At 36.3% G+C, this 21752-nt stretch overlaps 1 protein-coding gene across 3 annotated transcripts in view; it reads left to right on the top strand.

Moving 5' to 3' along the window:
* LOC103707829 (protein FRA10AC1 homolog) overlaps positions 1 to 21484 on the top strand; it is a 40655-nt gene extending 19171 nt beyond the window's left edge. For 2 of the 3 annotated variants that reach the window (XM_039119649.1, XM_039119651.1), the window contains 5 exons: positions 2769 to 2827; positions 9162 to 9229; positions 18082 to 18165; positions 18291 to 18358; positions 21212 to 21484. In XM_039119649.1, the coding sequence (XP_038975577.1) occupies positions 2769 to 2827; positions 9162 to 9229; positions 18082 to 18165; positions 18291 to 18358; positions 21212 to 21294 (362 nt within the window). In that variant the 3' untranslated portion in view covers positions 21295 to 21484. The remainder of the gene's footprint in view (positions 1 to 2768; positions 2828 to 9161; positions 9230 to 18081; positions 18166 to 18290; positions 18359 to 21211) is intronic. The other variant, XM_039119650.1, reaches the window with a different exon arrangement.
* Positions 21485 to 21752: the final 268 nt, after the last annotated feature.

Genomic DNA, 21752 nt, shown 5'->3' with positions numbered 1-21752 from the left:
ATCCTGAGGTGATGGAGGGATCGTACTATTCCAGCCTTTTTTTCATGCTTTCCTCGGAGGTCTAGAGAAAGCATCAACCAATAGGATTTCCCTAATCCTTCCTTCCCAAAAGAAAGAACGTAAAATTCTTTTTCCTTCCATGCCTTGGAGAGAGTTTTAGTTTCAGAAATTTTGATAGTTTTGTTTTGTTTGGAGGTTAGGCAAAAAAATCAGAAAAATATGAAAATAGAAAAATTAAGGAAGAAATAGAATTCATGACAAGTTATTAAGGAAAAAATAGACCATGATTTGTGTAATTTGAGTAACGTTAGGTTGAAATTGAACTGCATTAAAGCCTAATGCATTAAGTAGGTCACAGACTCACAGTAATATCATTTATTACATGTAGGTACCAAATATCACTGAATTAAGCATACGCTAGCATGGCAAATAGTATAAAATTGATTACATATACCTATGCAATATGACATGATTATAAAATTAATAACCCAACTAAGCAAGGGAAAGTCATCTAATTATGTCTCATTCTCTTAATCATAATCATCCTCACAGTCATCAAGCCTTTTCCCGACTAACTATATTCCATTCTATTTCATTTATTACACATCTAAGCAAGAAAGAACAATCTAAGCATATATCATTTTAATAACTCATCTAAGCTTGAAAAAAAAACCTTATAAACAAAAGATCATCTTATTTTATTACTTCATTTTAAATACTACTTTTGTTTCTAATTAGTCAAGAAATCTAAAAGAAATGAATAATCAAAGGAAAAAATTAAACTCGTTTACTTGTTAAACAAAAAAATAGTTTTCGGTCAGTTTTGTTTGAGATCGCTGAAGTTGGCCAGAATTAGCCAAAAGTATTGTAACTGGCCAAAACTAGTCAAAACCAGCCAAAACCAACTGAAGCCAATTGAAACTGACCAAAAGACGGAAATTTTGATTAATATCAAACTGGTCAGTTTTGGCTTGCTAAGTGTGTACCATCCAAGATAATGTATCAATAGTTGATTTTTATAAAACAAAACTGATATTTTGCTTTTGTACAGACCGTACATATGCAATATTTTTCCTAAAAAAGAAGACTCCAAATAAGTTTATAGGATTGGTAGATTAGCCATTAAGTAGTCACATGGAAAATTAATGTGCCTTCAAGAGGCTTTCATTGATATTTTTGTACTTGTGATGTGATTATTTTAAAAAAATCATTTTTATTTAATTCAAGTAGAATTTGGGTTGCCTAGGAAATAAATCCCTGGAGTTAAGATTGATAAATGGTTGGGCCTAGGCCGACACCTCTTAAGCCATGCCTAGCTCAAAACTATTTGCAATATGTCCAGGCCTGGCCCGTTTTCAATCAGAAAACTTAGGCCCAAGCATAGCCCAACCATAGTCTCATAGTCTCGAGCGCAGCTGGAGTTCAGTCCAAGACCCAAAATCACCCTAGGATTGAGAAAACAAAGTGACTCACAACATCGGAGTGGATGTCGTTGAGAAAACTATGCTTCGGACTTTGGAGATAGCACCATGGGAGGAGGAGACGGAGGTTCAGTAATGGTGGCCCCGGCATGGTAAGAGGAGAGGTGAGCATTTGGCAGCTGCATGGAAGAAGGTAACTGGAGATTTGGTAACCATGTTGCAAATGCAATCTGCTTCAACTGACAATTTATTAGATCAAACAATTAATAACAAAGAAAATAGTTTCAAATTTTGTTTAAGAGCTTTAATATATGTGAAACTTCTCTAGAGATAATAATTATTGATAACGGAATAATCAACAAGCATAAATGTTTTTTTTTCATTTTTTTACATATATGTACCTATATTGTTACTTAATAACCCATACTGCTATGTATTGCATCAATGATATTGTGATAGAAGCTAAAATCATTGATGTCCAAATATATATCTTCCATATTGTACTGGGCTACTTAAAAATTATTGTACCAGGCTCCTGGCTCTCCATCAGAGCTGTGTGGCATTTAGTATGGTATACATGAAAATTTCAATCCTTTGAGCAATAGTAGTGGTGGAGGGATCATGCTGTCAAGGTGGACAGACCATGCTGTCAGACATCATAGTGATTGTAGTTCTGGTAGTTGTTTGTTAGAGGTCGTAAGTCGTAACAAATGTTGCTGGGGTATCAAATCTGTAGTGGGATGATGATGTTGTGATGGTGCCTATAGTGGTGGCACTGATTGTTCTGTATTTTGGTAGCTCGTTGGTGGTAATGAAAATGTTGGAGTGCTCTTTGAGATGGTAACAAGATGGTGATAGTTGGTGGTAACAAGAAGGTGCAGCAAACAAACTGCATCTTGTGATATAGTAAAAGTAGATAATTGTCCAAGAATAGAGGACCTTGATCTGAAGAAATGTGGCTCATATCATCAATCGCAAAAAAAGCATCTTAGGCTCCTCTCATTCAGTGAATATTTAACGCCTTGGATGCATTGAATTTATTCAAAAGCTATGAATATATCTTGCCTTTATGTAAACCACATTACAAATTCAAATTCGTATAACATCTTCTAGCTTTTCCTTTTGAGTAGCTACTAGTCTATACATGTTTTTGAAACATCTGTTTTCCTCTGTTTATTATGTTAATTGTTATAACATAGCGTTATGTTATTTTCTACATGTCTAATTTATTGAAGACATACATGTTTCCCTATCATCATTATACTTTTAATTAATGTTCATTTCAAAGCTTGAAGAATGTTTTCATACATCAAAATTTCAGCATTAACTCATTATCTTGTGTGACAGGACAGTTCATCTGTGGTAACAGGGCATGCAACGAAAAGGAATCCTTGGGAAGTTATGAGGCATGATTATTTTTTCTTATCTTATCTTCCCATATATTTAATGACTAAACTAGCTAGAGGATGTATATGTTTCTCTTTACCAGAGAATTGTCATGACTTGCCAACTATCTGACAATATTTTTTATTGTTATTGGACTAGGATTTTTGCACTAAATTTCTATAATAGATGCTTTTTGAACCAACTGCACTACATATTTTGCTGGGAAGAATGAAGTCTTTATAATGCCACTATATTAAAAAGAAAGGGAAGATACTACGCTGCATCTTCATATATTCATTAGCAAGTAACCCACGCCATGCAGCTGGATGTAATTAAATAGCAGAAAAAAATAGTAAATCATAAGTTGATAAATTTCTTACCAGCATCTAGCAAACGAATACATAAAAGATTAAAAGCAACAACAAACTAATACATCATTGTTAGCCCCTCCATAATTAAATGATGGTGATGATGATAACTATGCCTGCTCAACTCCACAACTGCGAATAGCGATCCCGATTTCATCATGATATCATATTCTTTGTCAGTCAACCAAAAATATTTACCCAACTACATCAGAAAGGAAAGAAAGAAAGAAGAGAAGAGAAAATAAAAAAAAAGAGTGAACAAATCTCTCAAAAGAAAAGGGTGAACAAATCCATATCAAGAAACCATGTCTAGTGACATTAATGACATAGAGGATACACCATCCCATCTACAATCTCATGACAGTCAAGTTTTCATTCTTGGGATATCTCCCCATAGAGTTGCTGAACGACAAAAAGTAACATGTTCAAACTGACAGCTGACACCAAAAATCTTTGTCCAAGGGCTGTAAAGAGAAAAAATTATGGGAAAAGTTAATTTGGAGGCTACCTTTACCATATTGTTTTGAAATAACTTCACAGTGAAACACCCTTTGATGATTTAATAAATATTTAGAAAAAACAAATTGAACAACATTTTCTGGTATTATATAATGCATGTACATGTAGACTCCTTGAAGAGCACTCACTCTGGACCATGATTAATATTAATGCTATTAACTGAAAATAATGAAGTATTGAATCCTGCAAGAATTTCTCATATATTAAAGTCGATGATGCCCTCGTATGGTCAAACAGTCTATTTGGGTGGGTAAATACCAAGCTTGGCATGCTATATAAATAATGCTCTTACAGCTCGATGCAACTTTGCTTTTTTCTTGAATTTATGTACTAAATAGAAATTTTAAAAAGACAAAAACAAAGAGAGAGGCTCACAGCTCTTCCAGCATGGGATGATTGACTCACTGAACACCAAAGGAAATATGGGATGGAAAAATGAAAAAGAAAACCGTCACAGAAAACCTTGAAAAATTTAAAAAAGTTAAGAAGAAAGTGAAAAAAGAAAAAACCTGGCTCATCTGTTTTAAAACCAGACTTTCACGTGCCGGGGTTGAAGATTTAGTTGTTTAGCCAAAACAAGCTTTTGCTCCTGAAAGATGAGAAAAAACAGAAATTTAATAGGGTTTTTGGAAAAAGTTTAGATTTCTATCAAAGATTCAGGTATTTTTCAATATTTTTTGTCTTTTTCTTTTGATAATATTTATAAGGTGTGGCGATGAGATCAACCGGGTTGAGTTTGTTGCGTTCGTTAAAGCTTTCTTCAAGAAAGGCGGACTGCTCCTTGAAGAGGGGAGCTTCTTCCTTACAATCTTGTTCTCCTCCTCGTTGCTGGCTCTTGGGGAGGCCCTCTCCACCTCCACGTCACTCTAGGCAACAACCACTACTCCCCTCGTCGCTGCCGGTGCTGTCCTTGGTGTTGTGCGGCAACGACTATGCCACCACCCCTTCTTCCACCTCGGGCGATGACAGTGCCAAAAATAGTGGAATTAGAAGTTGGGCTGGGTAGGACGGACCTTTTTGTACCAAAAGGCCCTCTCCATTGTATAGAGGCTACTCTCCCCATAGAGAGAGACAACGGTGCTGTCAAGCCTGATATCGTGGAATTAGTAATCCAAAAGGTCCATCCTACCCATTTTCCTCTTCTTAATCTCTCATATTCTTCTTTAAATCATCTTAAACTACCCAGGCTTCGTTGGGTTTAAGCTGCTCTTAGGAGAGAAAGGGGAGTAGGGGTTTTGGTGGTGGTGTTCGGTCAACCATGGAAAGAAGAAAAGTGGGAGATAGACTAGCTGCTGCTCTGGCATGGTCAGGTGGCCGACAGACTAGGTGGTGATGCCTGGCACAGCCACCGGCAAAGAAAGATGGGGAGAGGGAGGTCAAAGGTCAAGCAGATGAGGGGGGACATATGACCGGAGGAGGGGGAGAAATAGGGAAGAGAGGTGGCAACATCCCTTGCCTTGCCCATGCCGACCTGACTGCGGCATACCCAGTCTCCTCACCTTCCGATTGACATTGAGAGAGTGAGATATAGGGGAATGGTGGGGGTGTTCATCTACCCTCTTCCTAGCAGCGTGCGATGCGGTGAGGGATGGTGTACAGATATTCTTCCGCTTTGACGTGCTGTGCACATCGTGTAAAAGGGAAAAAAATGCTGGGAAGGGGGAAGAATGGAGTACGAGCTATGGTGGAGGTGTTGATCTCCGTCCCCTCCCTCTCCACTTTGCCAAAAGAGGGCGGCGTATGTGGCAGAAGAGGCATCCCCTCTTCGTGATGGCATGCAGGACAGGGCAAGTGCCCTTCTTCCCTCTCCATGTTGCTAACCAAAAAAAATGACATGGCACGTCTAGTGCTTGACATGTGGCATGCTAGAAGAGCTCTGATCTGCCCTTTAAGTGGGCATATTTGATGTGCTTGCATCAATTCTAAGTGGGCTCCTGCAACCGTGTGCTTGTTGCAGTGCCAAGGTGTTTAAAAGATACTGATATTTTAACTTAAGAAAACCTCGACATGTTCTTGCCCGTGTCGTGTATTGAGTAGTCGGTTGGGCTAGTGCACCGTAGTGCTATGTAATTAAGTTGCTTGTTGTAGCATTAGACATGTTTTTTGATAAAGGTGTCGACTACTGGCATAATAAATATCCAGTCAGATCTATGCACCATAGCATAATAACTATATCATGACTTATAGTGTTATATGATGCCTTTTGCTTAAGGTGTCAACCGCTGGAATGGTATGGTCACACAGTAATAGTTAATAAATATATTAGTATCGAGGATGTTGTGAAGTGCTTGATGGGTTCAAAATATGTCCATCTGTATTTTGCTTGCTTTGAGCATGAACACTTCATTGGCAGCTTTAGTCATGTTGGTATTCCCTAAATGAAGAGTGGTTGGATGAGATTAAAACATGAAGTTACAAATAAAAAATGAATCCAACTTTAGCATTGTGCTGAAGCCCAACCAATGCATAATAACAAAAGTCAAGATAGCTCGGGTAGTGTTAAAAAAAGCAAGTCCCTGTTAAGTCCCATCGAGACTTTCATGACTAGGTTGAATCAGTGAGACAAAGAAAATGGCCGAGTCATGTTTTTAGTTTTTGTTTATTCAAGACTTTAACATGATAGGCCGAGTCATTGCCAAGTTAGACCGAGTTGTCGCCAAAAAGTTATACCGAGCCATTGCCGAGTTTATGAGAGTTAAGGATCAAGAAAGTGATCTGGAAGCAGGATCTTGTTCTTCTGCCAGTAATGGCTAGAGTTGGATGTGATCCCTTTGTATGCGTATAAATTACTAGTTAATCACAAGTAATAAGCAAGAAGATTAAAAAAGCTTTAGTGTTTCTCTTTTTTGTGTTAGTATAGAATTTATATAATTTTTGGATGAAATAGCTTGGACATTATTGATTTTGACAACTTGGAATATTAGATGACCATTTTAATAATCCTATTAGTCTTGCATATAGTGGCCAATATTAAGACTATGACATCTTCTAGTCTTCATTGTTGTTAGAAGGTTTGAGCACACAGAATGTTATACCATCTCGAACTATCTGGCTCAGAGTGTATAGAGTCGTACCGGGGGCGGACTGGCATGGTTCCAGACCTGGATTCAAGAAATCCAGCAAAACAGGGGAGAGGGAGAGAGAGGAAGAGAGAGAGAGAGAAAGGGAGAGGGAGAGGAAGGGAGGGAGAGGGAGAGAGGGAGAGAGAGAGAGAGGTGGAGAGGGAGGGCCTTTCCTCCCTGTTTCAAACGAAATAAGGCCCCTTCCTCCGGCCCTCCTCTCGACCTCTCTCTCTCTCCCCCCTCCCTCTCCTTCTCTCCCCCCGTTCCTCTCTCTCCCTCTCCCTCTCCCTCTCCCTCTCTCTCTCTTTTTCTCTCTCTAGTTTTCCTTTGTTGGTACATGCTAGAATGGCATGGCACGGTATGGTACCATACCGCTAGCTAACCATTATGGATGTCGGTACCGGTATCGCATACCTTGTTTCAGCATATTGAATTCAAATTTTTTATAGATATTTAGAACAATAAAATATTTTTTAATAATGTATAGATTCATGAATTCCATATATATATATATATATATATATATATATAGGATACATGACTCATCCAAGTCGCCAAGTTGACTTGTGCAAGTCAAAAAATTAGTATAAGGCAAGTTGAGAGCGTGTCACAAGTTTTTGGACCTTGTTACTAGCTAGGATGGCCCAGTCATACATGTACTAATGTCCTGAACCCATCCGAGGCCCTAGTGTCCCATTGCTCCAATCCAGGATGGTTGGAATGGACCAATACAATTTGTACAAAGTTAATAGCCCTTTAAACTCCATCATGGTATATACTCTCTTCATCTATTTTGTTACCGAAGCACTTTTGACCTTCACAATTTGCTCAAGAAAGGTTGATTTCCTTCTGACAGTATGAAGCATGGATAACCTTTATAAGCACTACTCTTAGTACTCTTCACCATCAAATCATTCCCCATCAACAAATCAGATTTCTTTCCAATTCCCTCTCCTTCTCTGAAGACTTTAATTCTAAACTGCTAAAATTTTATTGCTTAACTCCTCTTGGCCCTTTTGCCAGTCTGTCTCTTGACCCACTTCGAAAGGCTTATCAAGGTTTATAGGTTAAATTATCGAGTTGAATATTTGAAAAGTGTAAAGATAACACTTGAAAAATTAAATCTGACTGTTTCAGCATTTTCTTTCCTTTTGAATTTATACCTAAACCTACCATAGTGGATATAAATATATTCTTGCATCTATGTTTGGTATTGGCAGATTTAATTTGATTCTTTCTTTTTGTAGTTGGTTTCTGCCTTGTTTACATGGCAGCAGTAGAAACCTTTAATGGCATAGTCCAAAAATGAGTTGCTTTGGAGAATCACATGAGATTCAGGTTAGACATAGTGATGAAAACATGAGCCCAAAAAGATTGTCTACTTGTTGGGTGACAATAGATGACACTGCTTCTTAATAAAAAAAGGGGCCAGTCACTTTGCATCCTGCAAGTCCCTTCCTGTAGAATTTATTATTGTCTACATGAATCTTCATGAAACAACTCACAACTGTAATAAATGCACCAAACTTCTTGTGAGCCTCTGGAGTCTCATCTCTATAATCTACTCTAGGACCAGTGCAAAATGAGAACAGATCTGTTCTAATTCAAGGGTGTCCTAGGATGCCTGAATGTCATATAGTTCTGCTTCTTGGGATCATCATATGTAAACTTAATCATGATTTGCCTCTTTAGTGCAGTTTCTGTTGAATACATTTTTTTTCCTACTTAATAATCTCTTATCACTGCTACAAAAGTTGATGCTTCCCCTAATCTGAACACTACTCATGCATCATTGCATTGGATGATGTTAAGATTGTTCCTATATTATAAATGGCACCTCGCAGACTGCTGCATGTTTCTTCTTCCTTCTACTGTTTTTCCACCTAAAATCATCTCTGTCTGCACTTTGTAGGACAAGTTGATGAAAAATGAGTCCAATCAATGGTTTAATATCCTACTTGTTCATTTAGAAAAATCTATAATGGATATGCTTCCAGTTTCAGTAGCTCCTACAAAAGGGAGATAAACAGGAAAATCATTTAAGAGGGCTATTAGTGCAGGGACAGTGGAAAGTACTTCAAACTGAATCCTTCATAGTTTTTTCCTTTTTCAGCCTTCTTTATTTTGATTCTGCATTTAAAATTAAGTTCTGCTTCTTCATTATTAGTGTATTACCAAAACATAGAGCTACAAAAAACTCACTCTTTACTTTTCTCCCATGTGAAGGAACCCTGTATACTTGCATATCAGAAAAAAGAGGATGATAAAGAGTAAAAATTAATTTAATCAGTATTCGATAAAAATCATGTGTGAAGAATACTCAACTTATTATTGGTTTATTGTGTTATTTTACTTTGAGATGCACTCATTTTTGTTGTATTACACTTAAAATGGTTTCTCTGCAGGTGAATTTTTCTTACACGGAAGCAGGAGAAAGTAAACAGGCTCTCGTGAAATTGGTAGCTTGCAAGAGGTTTGTTGTTTTATTGCATCTTCTATGCGTTGGGTGTTTTAGAGAAATCATGTCATGCTGTGGCCTTAGCTTCCTGTTGTTAATAGATAAATCAAAATGGCATCACCCTCATGTAACTTTTTCTAGTAATCTTCGCTATATCTGCAACATGAGACTTGGCTGGACAGTATTAAACTTCTGACATTTCTTCTCTAATTTAGAGGTAAAGATATATGAAATTATACAAGTGCTGGATGTACATCTATGTTAGATGGATTTGGACAAGTGTGAAGTGTGCAGTGCATGTCTAAGCATCGGATACTTCCAATAAGAACTCATTCTTATGGAGCCATGTCCAAGTGTCATACACTCATACCAGTATTTGTGTTTTAGTGTTGGGTGTGGCCATGTGGGTTCATTGGACTTAATTGAAGGATCTGAGTAACATAGATGTGCATATGTTTTGTAGTTTACAAAATTAAGTTTACATTAAAAAACATGCCTTTCTTTGGACTTTGGATTGCTAACTGAGAGACTTTTTTTGATTAATCATGTTGCCAACTGTCCATACCCTTCCATTTGGCAGATCATTGAAAAATGGCGATCAAAATATGTTTAAAAGATGGAATTTAGGAGAATTTGAGGAAGAGTTATGTACCCTTGTTGGTAGAAATTACAAAATTGCATGATATCGCGTGTGGAAGAAACAAAGAAGCTTACATGTTTATGGAGTCTTGATCAATGAACAGGTGCTATTAATTTCTATAGTAACTTTACCAGTAAGTCATGATAAAACAGGTGGAACATGCTCAGGTGATATTTCAGAAAAACAATCTATTTTTTAAATAATTTGGATTAAAGGCTGCCCATATGTGGCTTGGTGATGTCTTCTGTGCGTTCGTCATCTAAAATTGAGGTCATACATGCACTAATAAAACCTTTGTTCAATAATAAGAAAAGAATGCAAAGACATGGGGATTATGCTCTCTGGCTGGTTGGCGCAGTGGCAGAGGCATGCTCTTCCACAGTAGAGGGCCCAATTTGAATTGCACCATTGGCAAACAAGTGAATGAGGTGTTTGTGCAAAAGTGAAAAATATAAAGAAGGTTGTGTGAACAAGAAGTACTTTTCCACATTATCCAGTTATATTTTCTTCCTTTCTATTCTCTGGTACATAGATGGTACTTCAATACCTTGTTTCAGTCAATTCAATCATGCAAGCTTTTAATGTATAAACAATATGACAGGGGTTGGAGCAAACCTTGGAGCTTTTAATGTATAAACAATGGACATCAAAGTGGAGGTTGGAGTGGTCGTGATGAGCAATTGGGTGTGGCAACAACATGCTTGCCAGGGGAGAGATGAGAGTAATGTCATCATTGGAATTGGATAGGTCTTAGGGAGTTGGAGCAAACCTTGGTGATGATAGGAAATGGCCATCAACAATAGTGGAGCCAAGGAAGACTAATCGTACTTGTGCATTAATGAACGAAAGGTAGTTTGGGGAGTTAGAGAGGTACTCAGTGATAGCAACAAGGCAAGGCAACACTTTCAATGTAGGCTAGGAAGAAGCTTTACTTGGCTTCCATGGTCTTTGAGGAATGTCGGAATTGAGAGGAGAACTTTTAAGTTATAGTTAAATTTATGACCATCTTTGATATGGGTCATCCATCTTTTGTGGATATTCCATTTCATTTAAACATTTAGGAGTCACATGAGTGATATATTTGTATGTGTATATGTATATATATATGTATATGTATGTGTTTATATTGCTTTGAGCTAGGCCAAGTTTATCCAAAACTTGGCCAAAAGCAAAAGTGCTTTAGGCTAGGCCCAAGCCTAGGTTGAACCAAGCTTTGAATAGTTCCAATCCAAAATCATTTCGATCCTAAATTTGAGATTCATCTCAAGCACATAGCCTATTTCTTTCTAGCTTGATCTAACATGATCGACCACAGGTTGACCCTAGCCCATTAGGAGCTCTAGGCGCTTGATTATGAATTCAATGATTTTACGACATTATCTTGTCTCTAACTTGAGATTCTAGAATGCCCTGATGTACCACCGGTATTTAAAACCTTTGTATTCAATATTGGATTTCTAATGTGCCAATAAACTTCAACTTTAGTGTTGGCTGAACCATGCCGAATTGGCCAGATTTGGGAGAGCGGAGTTGGCCAAGTTAAGGCGAACTGATCTGGATCGGTCGGTTATCGGCACGATTTATCACATCGAGGCGGTTCATCAGTCTCCCATTCCAAAACCCTCAACTCTGAAATGAAGGCTCAAAGGCAAAGCTCCTTTGGCTCTCTCGATACCATTCGAAGCCCTCCTAGCCAGGTGAGTCCCCCTCCCCCCCCTCACTCTCTCTCTCTTCCCAATTCTTCTGCCGTCGTTTGAAACCCCTTTAGCTCTCTCGACATCGTTTGAAGCCCTTCTAGCTCTCATGCCATCGTTTGAAGCTCCCACTCCCCTCCCCTCTCTCTCTCTCTCTGGTTCTTCTGATGCCATTCGAAGCCCCTTCGGCTCTGCCGACTCCATTCAAAGCCCTCCCGGCCAGGTGAGTCCCCCTCTCCCACCCTCCCTCTCTCTCCGCCTGCCTCTTATTCTCTCTCCCCTTCTCCCGCTCTCCCCCTCTCCTCCTCTCCAGCCCTCTCCCTCTGCCTCCTTGTGGTTTCGGTATGCTGCGATTCTATATGGTATGACTAGTATCATATCATACTGGTCGTTGGCTAGCATGCCTGTTGCTATCGATTCTACCAACCTTAACTAGTTCAATTAGAATCATTAGTTGAATATTAATAATGGATCTACTAGCCTTACTTGGCAATCTACATTGAACATACTTGTGCAACACCATTTCTTCCAATCCTTATCAGCAATTCATGCAGGACAACCTAGAGATGGCCTATGATACATGTTGGGACAAATGCAGCTGTGTTGCTTCTTTCTAAGATCTGTTAATGAGACAGTGACATATAATAGTGAAACTGAAAATCAACGGCAGTAGATAATCCAGAAATATCTGTTTTAGGGTTTCTCTAGGAGAGAGTAGACACAATAACCAAAAGAGATCAAAGCTTAATTAGGGGATCTGTGATGATCTTATAATCAAAACAAAGCAGATTAGAAGTGCAGTGAGTGACACAAGAATAGATCTTAGCGAAGTAACAATAATTGACACAAAATTTTCTGCTCTTCAAGTAAATTATTGGTTCAGCATAAATTAATATTAACAGATATAAATATAATCATCAATGAAGTATCTCAACAACAATCAAAGAGGAAGGAAATTTGGTGGTATATTAGATTATAAGCAGTAGTAAAGAAGAACTAAAAGAAGATAAGAAGGGACAGAGAGAAGCTAATAAAAAGACACAAAAAGGAAAGTGGAGGACCAGCAGCCCAAACCTGGCACCTCTTTTCATTATAAAGGAAAACCAATGTAGATCACTGCTTATGGACACCCAAAGAGGCCATTATATAAGCCAATCAGCTCACTAACCTTTCCTAGTTTAAATCCAATTAGGGCCTGAATAACAGCAGCTAATAACTTACACCTAACTGACATAAAGTTGGACAACAATAATAAGCAAAAAAGAAAGAGTTTACGGCACACCACTCTCCCCAGTACTGTAGCATGAACATTGTTGAACAGGAAATTCCTTTTTGATTAAAAAACACTTCTTAAGTTACTCCTAGGCTCAAATAAAGACAAAAATCAAGTTAAGAGAAACTAAATCTGGGAACCATCTATTGACTTTATGCCTCATTTTGCTCCACAATTAGATCATTTGAATAGACATGGCACCTTCATATATTGATGACATGTGATTCCAGCCCTCCATTGCTTCAAGCATTGATCAAGAAGCCTATGAGTTGGTTTCTTCATTGATTACATCCTCCCTTCATCTGTAACAGGCGATCTTCAATTGTTGCTGAATTACATCAAAATCTTTATGTTGTCAATTCTCATAATCTTTTGTGACGGGCTCTGTTTATCACGACCGAAGCCTTTCATATCGGCTTTTTTATCGGCCGGATTCCCGATTTGCCTATTCGGGAATTTGATGTGGGCTCAAATAGCCAGGATTCATCAAATGCAAAACAAAAGGATACTTAAATTTCCAAAGTTGTTGTGATATCTTCTGTCATCATTTCATAACAAGATTTCCAATAACAAGTGAAATGTTATTGCTCCATGATAAAGTACTCTTCCAGGTTTATCTTCTTTCTTTTTTTTCCTTTGTGCTTTTGATAATAAAAGAGTATTCATATGAGCCAATCTTTTGGTCACTTCTTTTTGATTATTACTTGTCAGAAGCTGCTTGATTGACCTTGTTGTCTTGTAGTTGTTAATAAGTCCTACTTTCATGGTTTGAGCATGCTGACATTATACTTAGAATTCATGACTAATATATTTTGAAGCATGGTTGCCTTACTTTTTTTTTTAAAAAAAAAAAAATCAAGATTAACTTGCATGCAACATTTGCATGTAATTTCTGCTTTAACTTTCTTCACCATATTTTATAAGAAAACTTAAAAGCAATAAAAGGAGAATAGAAAAGATAATAAAGGATTTGTATCTGTTTGGACACCCTCAATGCAATAATGCAAAAAAACTACTAGAGGTCTTTCCATTTATGCCAATTTCACTTTTCATTTTTCAAAGAGAAAGCTGAATTTCTGACATTTAAATGAGAAGATATAAAAGATTTTCTCACCAGCTTTTTCTCTTGATCAAGTTCTTTGCCCTCTTTTTGAAAGCGTAAGAGAGAGGAAGTGGCATATATGAAACATTTTGTTAGTGAAAGTAAATAAAATTTGAAAAGGGCTGAAAAGTTAATCAATTGACTCATTTTCTTTGCCGTACTGGTTGGTACCATACCAAACCGATACGCAGTCTCGTATTGTATCGACACTCAGTATGCCTCACTATCTCGTACCGTATCGCATACCGATAAGGTAATAGGATGATACTGTTACCGGGTTTGGTACCGAGATGGCGAACCTTGGTTGTAAAAATCAATTGACTATTCGTATACAATATTTACCAATTTTTTACCTTTATGTATTGCACCATACTAGTTGAAGATGTCTTGATCCAGGTTGATATATGTTAATCAAAGACTACCATATCTTGCTGGAATGTAGTATAGCAAGGTAGTCAGATATTTACTCCATATGGATCAATATATGTTTATTAATGAAATATTAATGGTCATTTTCCAACTAGGGCATGTTATAGTATACATAAGATATGGTGTGTTGATAACTAGTGCTTTCATCCTTTCATTCAAAACTCACATAGTGTAATGAAGAAAGTTCAACAACAGAAAACTAATATTAATTCAATTCTCCTTCCAAATTTTTTCTGTAGAAATTACAACAATCAGAAAAACATATTCACACTCTTAAGAGTCATGCTTTCTCATTTAGATTCCTGGAGTAGCTCAGGTGAGATGAGGTGCATCGATTGAGTTTGTTTCCATCAAATGCCATTCTTCATTGAAACTAATATTGTTTTCTCAAACTCAATGAAAACATTTGACTAGAGTAAGTTTTTTATAAGAATTTGATGAATAATCAGGGTCCCACTGTCTAAATTTTAGCTCTGTTTAATGTTTGACTCCCTACAAGGTCTCATTACCACACCCATGCTTAAAGAATTGGAAAAGGTTATTCAAGGTTACCAAATCTGGCAACAAAAATAACTAAAAAAGGAAGAGAAGCTTGAGAAAGATGACAAAAAGTATGCAAGAGGGAAGATGATGATATTGCCTTTTAAGTTTACACCCTAGCAATTTGGTTGGACTTTGTTCAGAGCATCTTGGATAGAATCAATCTGCTATTGAATCTCTACATTTTCTTGACTGTACTTTAAAATAGGTGGCACAAATTGCTGTCTATCTACATCTTCTGTCTCATCCCTCTTTTCTGCTCAGACCAAAAGAGAAAAGTAAGGTTGACTGTTTTGAATAAGCTACTTCTGTATTGGCTTAAGGCCTTCTTTTAGGTCTTACTGTTGTTTCTACTTGTTTAAATGAAGGAAACAACATCTCTTGGACCAGATCTGGCTATCTCTTCCCCCCTTTATGTTTCGTGTCTTCTTCTTCCCCTCAAACCTTTTCCCTTTTTTTAACCTAATCTTTCTTGTATTTCCCTTCCGTCTTCTTTTCTTCTTTCTCCATTATACTTCAGAAGAGTTTTCAAAGCATAAACTTGTGCTCATATTTCCTGCGAACCAAGAAATGTGAGATCAGATTTATATGTCATATATTGCTTTGTCTTCAAATTATAAAGTGATCTATTTCACTATAAATGTAATTTTTAAACTTTTATTTTTTAAAATAAATTTTTGATTGTTTCAATGTTAAACCATTGAAAGGATACATCCGAAGTACTTCAACAATTTAAGATATGTAAAAAAATGATGTCAAATTAACTTTTTTGATTTATTATATATTCATTATTGTTTTATAATTTTTTCTAATCTTCATTAAGAAGTTTCTTTTTTTTCATACTTAGAAACCAAATCTGCTGAAATTAAAATCAGATTTGTTAAAACTGCAGAAGTGCTGCAATAGAAAGACATAATGTCTGACCAAACAAGATATGAAGTTTCTGCACCTTGTTTTCTGCCACCCACTGCCCTAACCATTCTGCATGGACAGCATCTGTCAATGGGATTTGGGTGTCCAATAATCCCATCAGTCTTAGGTCTGATACTAGTATTGCAAACTGATTAAGGAGGCTATTTGGAGGGACTGTGTTGCATTTTTCTAGATCTTGGTTCAAGTAGCATGATAACTAACTTAAATAAATCCTACTAATTGATCTATAATTGGTTTGAAGTACTGAGTTTCCTTTTAGCATCGCAAGCTCAGATTTATATAATGCCAGTATGTTCAACATAAAAATTAACTAAAAAATTTCTATTTACGTCATCAAGTATTGATTCCTAAAGGATTTTCCAGAATTAGATAAGGAACCTGTGACCAATATGACTAGAACCAAAACTACTACTCAACATACCTCTATATAGAAACTGTTAGTGCTGATGTTTATTGCCACTTAGCCACAATTTAAATACAGGATAATGGTCAGTAAACAAGAAAAGATGACACAGCATGTGAATCTAATTTTATATTTTGGAGGTCATCGACTGTCATCGAGGTATCTTTTAGATATTTCATTCTATTAATTATTCTTTAGCTACTTATTCACTTTAGAAACATTAATTATGAAGTGCTTCAGAGGTATTAATCCTTAGATTCTAGTGTGCAGTGCCTGTTTCTGATCAGTGTCTAGTCACGCTCTTGCTCCCTTTGATTGATTTAGCTGCATGCCTATAAGCATCACAAACGAAAAATGGAGAAAGATAAAACAAATACTTATATGTAGTTGAGTGTTGGTGAAAATCACATACATATTTTATGCGCCTAAAATATTCTCAATTATCATGATCGGGAGAACAATATTTGATGAACCAAAGTTGCTGTATTTTCAGCAGTAACTTAAAATTGATGTCAGATTAACACAAGGAAAGAAGTTGCATCTCACTGCAATATAATTTACACTTTCTGAAAATTAAAAGCATGAAGAAAATGGAAAAGCAAAAAAGGGGAAAAGGGAAAAAGGAAAGAAAGATCAGCATGCATAGGATTTACCAAAGACCCAGGTTACTGGCTCTAATAATGGAGAGATCTGGTCCTGCTATTCAGAGTTTGATAGAGATCAATGCTCAATTTGAGTTTTGTAATTATAGTGATGTCAGCTATAGAATAGAAAATAAAGAAACTGTAAATTAAGTCAAGAGAATAATTTTAATATTGTTTTGGTACTATTGTAGTATTGTTTCATTTGGAACTATAGATAAACAATTTAAATACTTTAGAAATATAAAAATGTTAAACAAATTGTATCTGACTTACATGTAATTTTATTGTTTGATGACAGTATAACAACAGGATAAAGTTTGAGCTCAAAATATTCAAATATGTCAAGAAAATAATTTCCTGTGATTTTTTATTTACTAAAACAAACATCAAAATGTTTCCAAATCATCTCAAAATTTTGAACTATGTCATCTTATAAAATTGCATTTCAGAATTCTAGAAATGCACAAATAACCAAAAAATGTTGCAGTATCTATATACAATGAACTTAGACACGGCTCCATAAGAAACTTTTAAACATTGAATAGATCGAACCATACCTGATGGAGGTATCAGTGTCCATGTAACATAGTTATGATCACAGATTATCACTTGTTCTTCTTGCATCTAATAGTCACCAGAGTATAATTTTTAGATTTTTCCGTCTTGATAATGAGTTGTTTCTAGAAAATGGTGCCACGAAAAAAGTGTCATTTCATAGATTGTGAATATCAAAGAATTCCTTGACCTAGGTCTCATTTACTAGATGTCAGCCATCAAAAGTACACTTATTCCTGAGCTCCATGTCCTTGTTCAACAAACCTAAGTTGGTATACTTTTATGTGGTTATTACTCTATCATAAACAACTAAAGATGCAGGAAGAAATATTTGTGGAGGTATGTGTCCTAATTAAGTGCTTACCAGTTTAGTTAGTGTGGTTTGACTTTTCTTTTTCTTTGTTTTATTTTATTCCTACAAGTTCGTTTCTTTGGGATTTGCATTTTTGTTTGTCTTCCAATAATGCTACAAGAAAGAATTTGGTTTTATGTTTCTGATGTTCCTTGTTTTTGTTATCATTATTATGTTGGTGGAAGTTAGAACCTAGGAGTTTACTATCTCTGATTTTAACCTTCATCACATGATTTGAGCAATTTAGTTTACATGGAGATGCACTAATTCAATATTTGTCTTGATGAACTTCTATCTTAAAGATGTTCAGAAAAGCTCGTGTATAAGAGGAAGAAAGAGAAGGAGCACTCCCCAGTTAGAGAGAAAGAGAAGTACAAAAGAAAGAGGTGAGACTTGAAGCATCTTTCCTAGTTTTTTCCCCCTTGATTCCTTTTTGATACCAAGAGCAAGGTGTTTTGGATTATCAGCTTTTGTTAGAGTCTGATATTTAGCTCTGTTTCCTTTAATGCAGAGAAAGAAGCAGGGATGGTGATAGCACAGATGATGAATATGACAAGAGTACCAACAGAAGCAGAAAAGGTTTGCCTCTATTTGCTTCTTTTGTAACTCATTGCTATTGATTGGTAAATATCTTAAGGTTTTTTGTCTTAATAGAAATTTTTGGTATAATTATCTAGATTATTCTTCTCATTGTTCTTTTCCTATTGAAGCTGAGATTTTAGTTTTGGGAAACATTTTGCCCAGCCCTAGGAACCAAGACATCATGGATGAAATCAACAGCACCTGATGACTTGTAGAAAATGGAACTCAAAACAATTTTTAATTGGAATAAGAAAAGGATTAAGCATAAAAGTTTAAAATTTATTTGATCACTATTCTGGCTACTGTTGCATGTATCATCATTTCTGCATGTTCATGTGACCATGGAACCTAATAATAGATTTAGTATATAGAATTTTATATTGCAAGGATCTCCTCCTTCAAGGTTCAACTTTATAGCTATTTTTCACTTACTAAACTAGATAAAATGAAATTCCAATTTGTCACCATGGCTCTATAAATCAATGGACAATTAGTTTGTGGTAGGTAAAAGCATGCCATATAGTGTATCCTAAACTTGTTCCACTTATAACTAAGCTGACTGGTCCATTCTTTTAACACACTTGTACCATGCCATCCATATTATCACAGGTATACACGGTACTAGTAAAGCGCCCAAAAAAACACACATGCTGCCTGCAATCACTAAATTCCAAAATCTTGGGAACACCTTTTATGGGATTCAAATACCATGACCTCCTAGGGGCCATTGCTTGGTACAATGGTAAAGGCTTGGGTTGACAAACGTAGTGGTGTGGGTTCAGGTCCTAGAGCAGCCACTTTGTGAAAAAAATGCCAAAGGTTAGGTCTTTCTCTAGTCTGCCCATCTCAGGACCCTGGATTGTTTGGACCATAACTGGGTATTGGCTTTTTCTTTGAAGTTCCATGATCTCCCCTAGTGTGCCAACCAAGAGTCATGCCCCTTTGGTTATCTTTTTTAGGTACTACTGACATTGTGGTGGACATTTTTCAACAATACTGCTATGATGTTTAACAGAGTACCCATAAATTAACTATAGAATGATGATGCCATTATTGTGCAGTTACCTTTGGTCAATCAAGGTTTATGCAATGACGCAATCCATGTGCCTTAACTAATAAAATTTCTAGTCCACAAACTTAGAATGAAAGTTCTCAACCTATAGTCATAATTCTTTTTACGCTGCTATGTCTGATTAATGAGCTCATATATTTCTCTATGGTTCCTCCAAATGCTTCAGTGACCATAGTTGTACACTGTTCTGTGCTTTGCCTCCCCAATGTCAATGTATTTGCAGATCATATTTACCTAAGGTTGGCATACCCCTACTAATGAATGTGTAGAAAGGCAAGACAGTTAACGAATAGAAGGACTTTTGTTTAGTCAAGCTAGTATTTCTTTTTGTATAAAATCACATAAAGTTGGCAGGTGCTATCCCTGCAGCAGAAGTCTATGTCCATCTTCATAACAATGCATGTGTTGGTGGCAGCATATCAATGGCAGATGGATTAAAAATTAGAATCATTAACTTCCTGAACTCAAAGGTGTATTTAGCAGACAAAGCAAAAGATTTTGAGAGTGCCTGTGGTAGTTTTCATATTCATCCATTGAGCTTCTTTTCATTGAGCTCAAGGACAGTTGACCATTCCCATTTCTATATTACAAACTTTCCTTTTTATTGTTGTAGACATTTAGTCTTGAAGCATTTAAGGTATTTTCTCTATAATTTCTGTGCTTCTCGCCTTTTTTTTTTTCTATAACTCTCAAGTCACTAGAGAATCATATGCATGGAAAGATATGAATCTTGTTACAGAATAGAAAGGGGACTATTGAACTTCCTTTTGTACTTCTTATGCCCTGAGGGAGGAGCTTGGTCACCCCTTTCCGAGCATAAGGGCATATGCTGTAACATCTTGTGACTTCATTAATACTGACAGGTTGTTTTGAGTGGGCACCCCTTTATTTGTCTTAAAGCAGGATACAACACATGGTTTTTCATAAGAAGCTAAGGTTTCGTACAGCACCAAAGTGTTTCTCTATTGTTCCCTGATGACCAACTCCACACATTGGCACACTCCAAGCATTTATTATTTTATAAGCGTGCCCCTTGTTCTGTTCAGAGGGAAACAAGTAAACCAGCCAAAATGTGTTTGTATTTATTAAATTACATAAACAATAAAATATTTAATCAGATGGAGATTCACACCCATCAATTCTTCCTCCCATTATAAGCAAACTCTGTTGTGATATAGTTATAGGAAGCAGAAGGTGAAACATTTGTCCTATTTTTTTTTTTTGTTTCCTGTTTTATTGATAGGAGCAATTGATTTCTTGCATCAAAAAGAGCAAAATTCTTCAATTTTCTAACTTATATCCTTCCAGATCTTGATACTGCAAATTGATTGTTAATGCTGGGGCCTGCTGTTAATATGAAGCAATTCCCTTTAACAAAAGGAAATTACTAGTTTTCTTTGCATTAAGATGGTTAAAGTATTTAAAAGAGATGTTCTTCAATGCCATCTTGGACGATGCGAAGATTATATGTCGAACACTTATCAAAAGCTGAGTTCAGAGGTTTAGAGCCATCACCATAAGTCTCAATTTTATATCATTTTATAATGGTATCAATAACAGGTTATCCAACAATTGGTCTTTGGGATAATTTAGTATTAAGGATACCATCTCTCTTGTATTAGGATATCAGCCAAATGAGACCAATGAAGCAGCCTTGATTGAGCCTCAATGAGAAGTTTCAGAGTGATCTTCTCTTCATGGTTACTTTACTAAGAGCTGCCAGGCCTATTTCTCCACTCTATGAAGTAAAAAAGATTCTAACTTCTAGATGTGTGCAGGTCAGAAGACTTCATCTTCAGCAAATGATGGGAGGACTGATGAAGATAATTTTGAAGAGTTTCTTGAGGGGATGTTCCCTTGATTGGGTCAATCTACTGTCCCGGTAGAAGAGTGGCTTGTACTATATCCTTAACATTTAAAAGTCTGATTTTAACTAATCAATGAGTCTTGTATTATATACTCCAGTATGTGTCCAACAATACCCCAAGCATAGAATCTTTTCTAATTTGTTGTAAAATTTGGGTGCAGCAATGTTACTTACAGTTTCAGCATGTCTTTGTGTAGTCTGTGCTATTTGGCTTTGATTATGAAAAAACAGAAGCGAGGATGAGGTTAGCTTCGGAATTTCAGGGAGCAAATAGTTTACAAATACAAAAGAAATGTGAAAAATTTGGAAATAACGTTAACATACTCATCAATTAAAACATGTCAAAATGATATCATCAAATTCAGGTCCATGAAGGGATTCTAAAGTGCTGTTGTAAACTGTGACATGAAATTAGCTTTCGTATTGAAACGATTTTTAATAAATAATTTATT

The sequence above is a fragment of the Phoenix dactylifera genome, unplaced genomic scaffold (genome assembly GCF_009389715.1).
Source record: "Phoenix dactylifera cultivar Barhee BC4 unplaced genomic scaffold, palm_55x_up_171113_PBpolish2nd_filt_p 000589F, whole genome shotgun sequence".
Lineage (NCBI taxonomy): Eukaryota > Viridiplantae > Streptophyta > Magnoliopsida > Arecales > Arecaceae > Phoenix > Phoenix dactylifera.
Note: the sequence above shows the minus strand (reverse complement) of the source record. Positions and strands in the feature narration are given on the sequence as shown.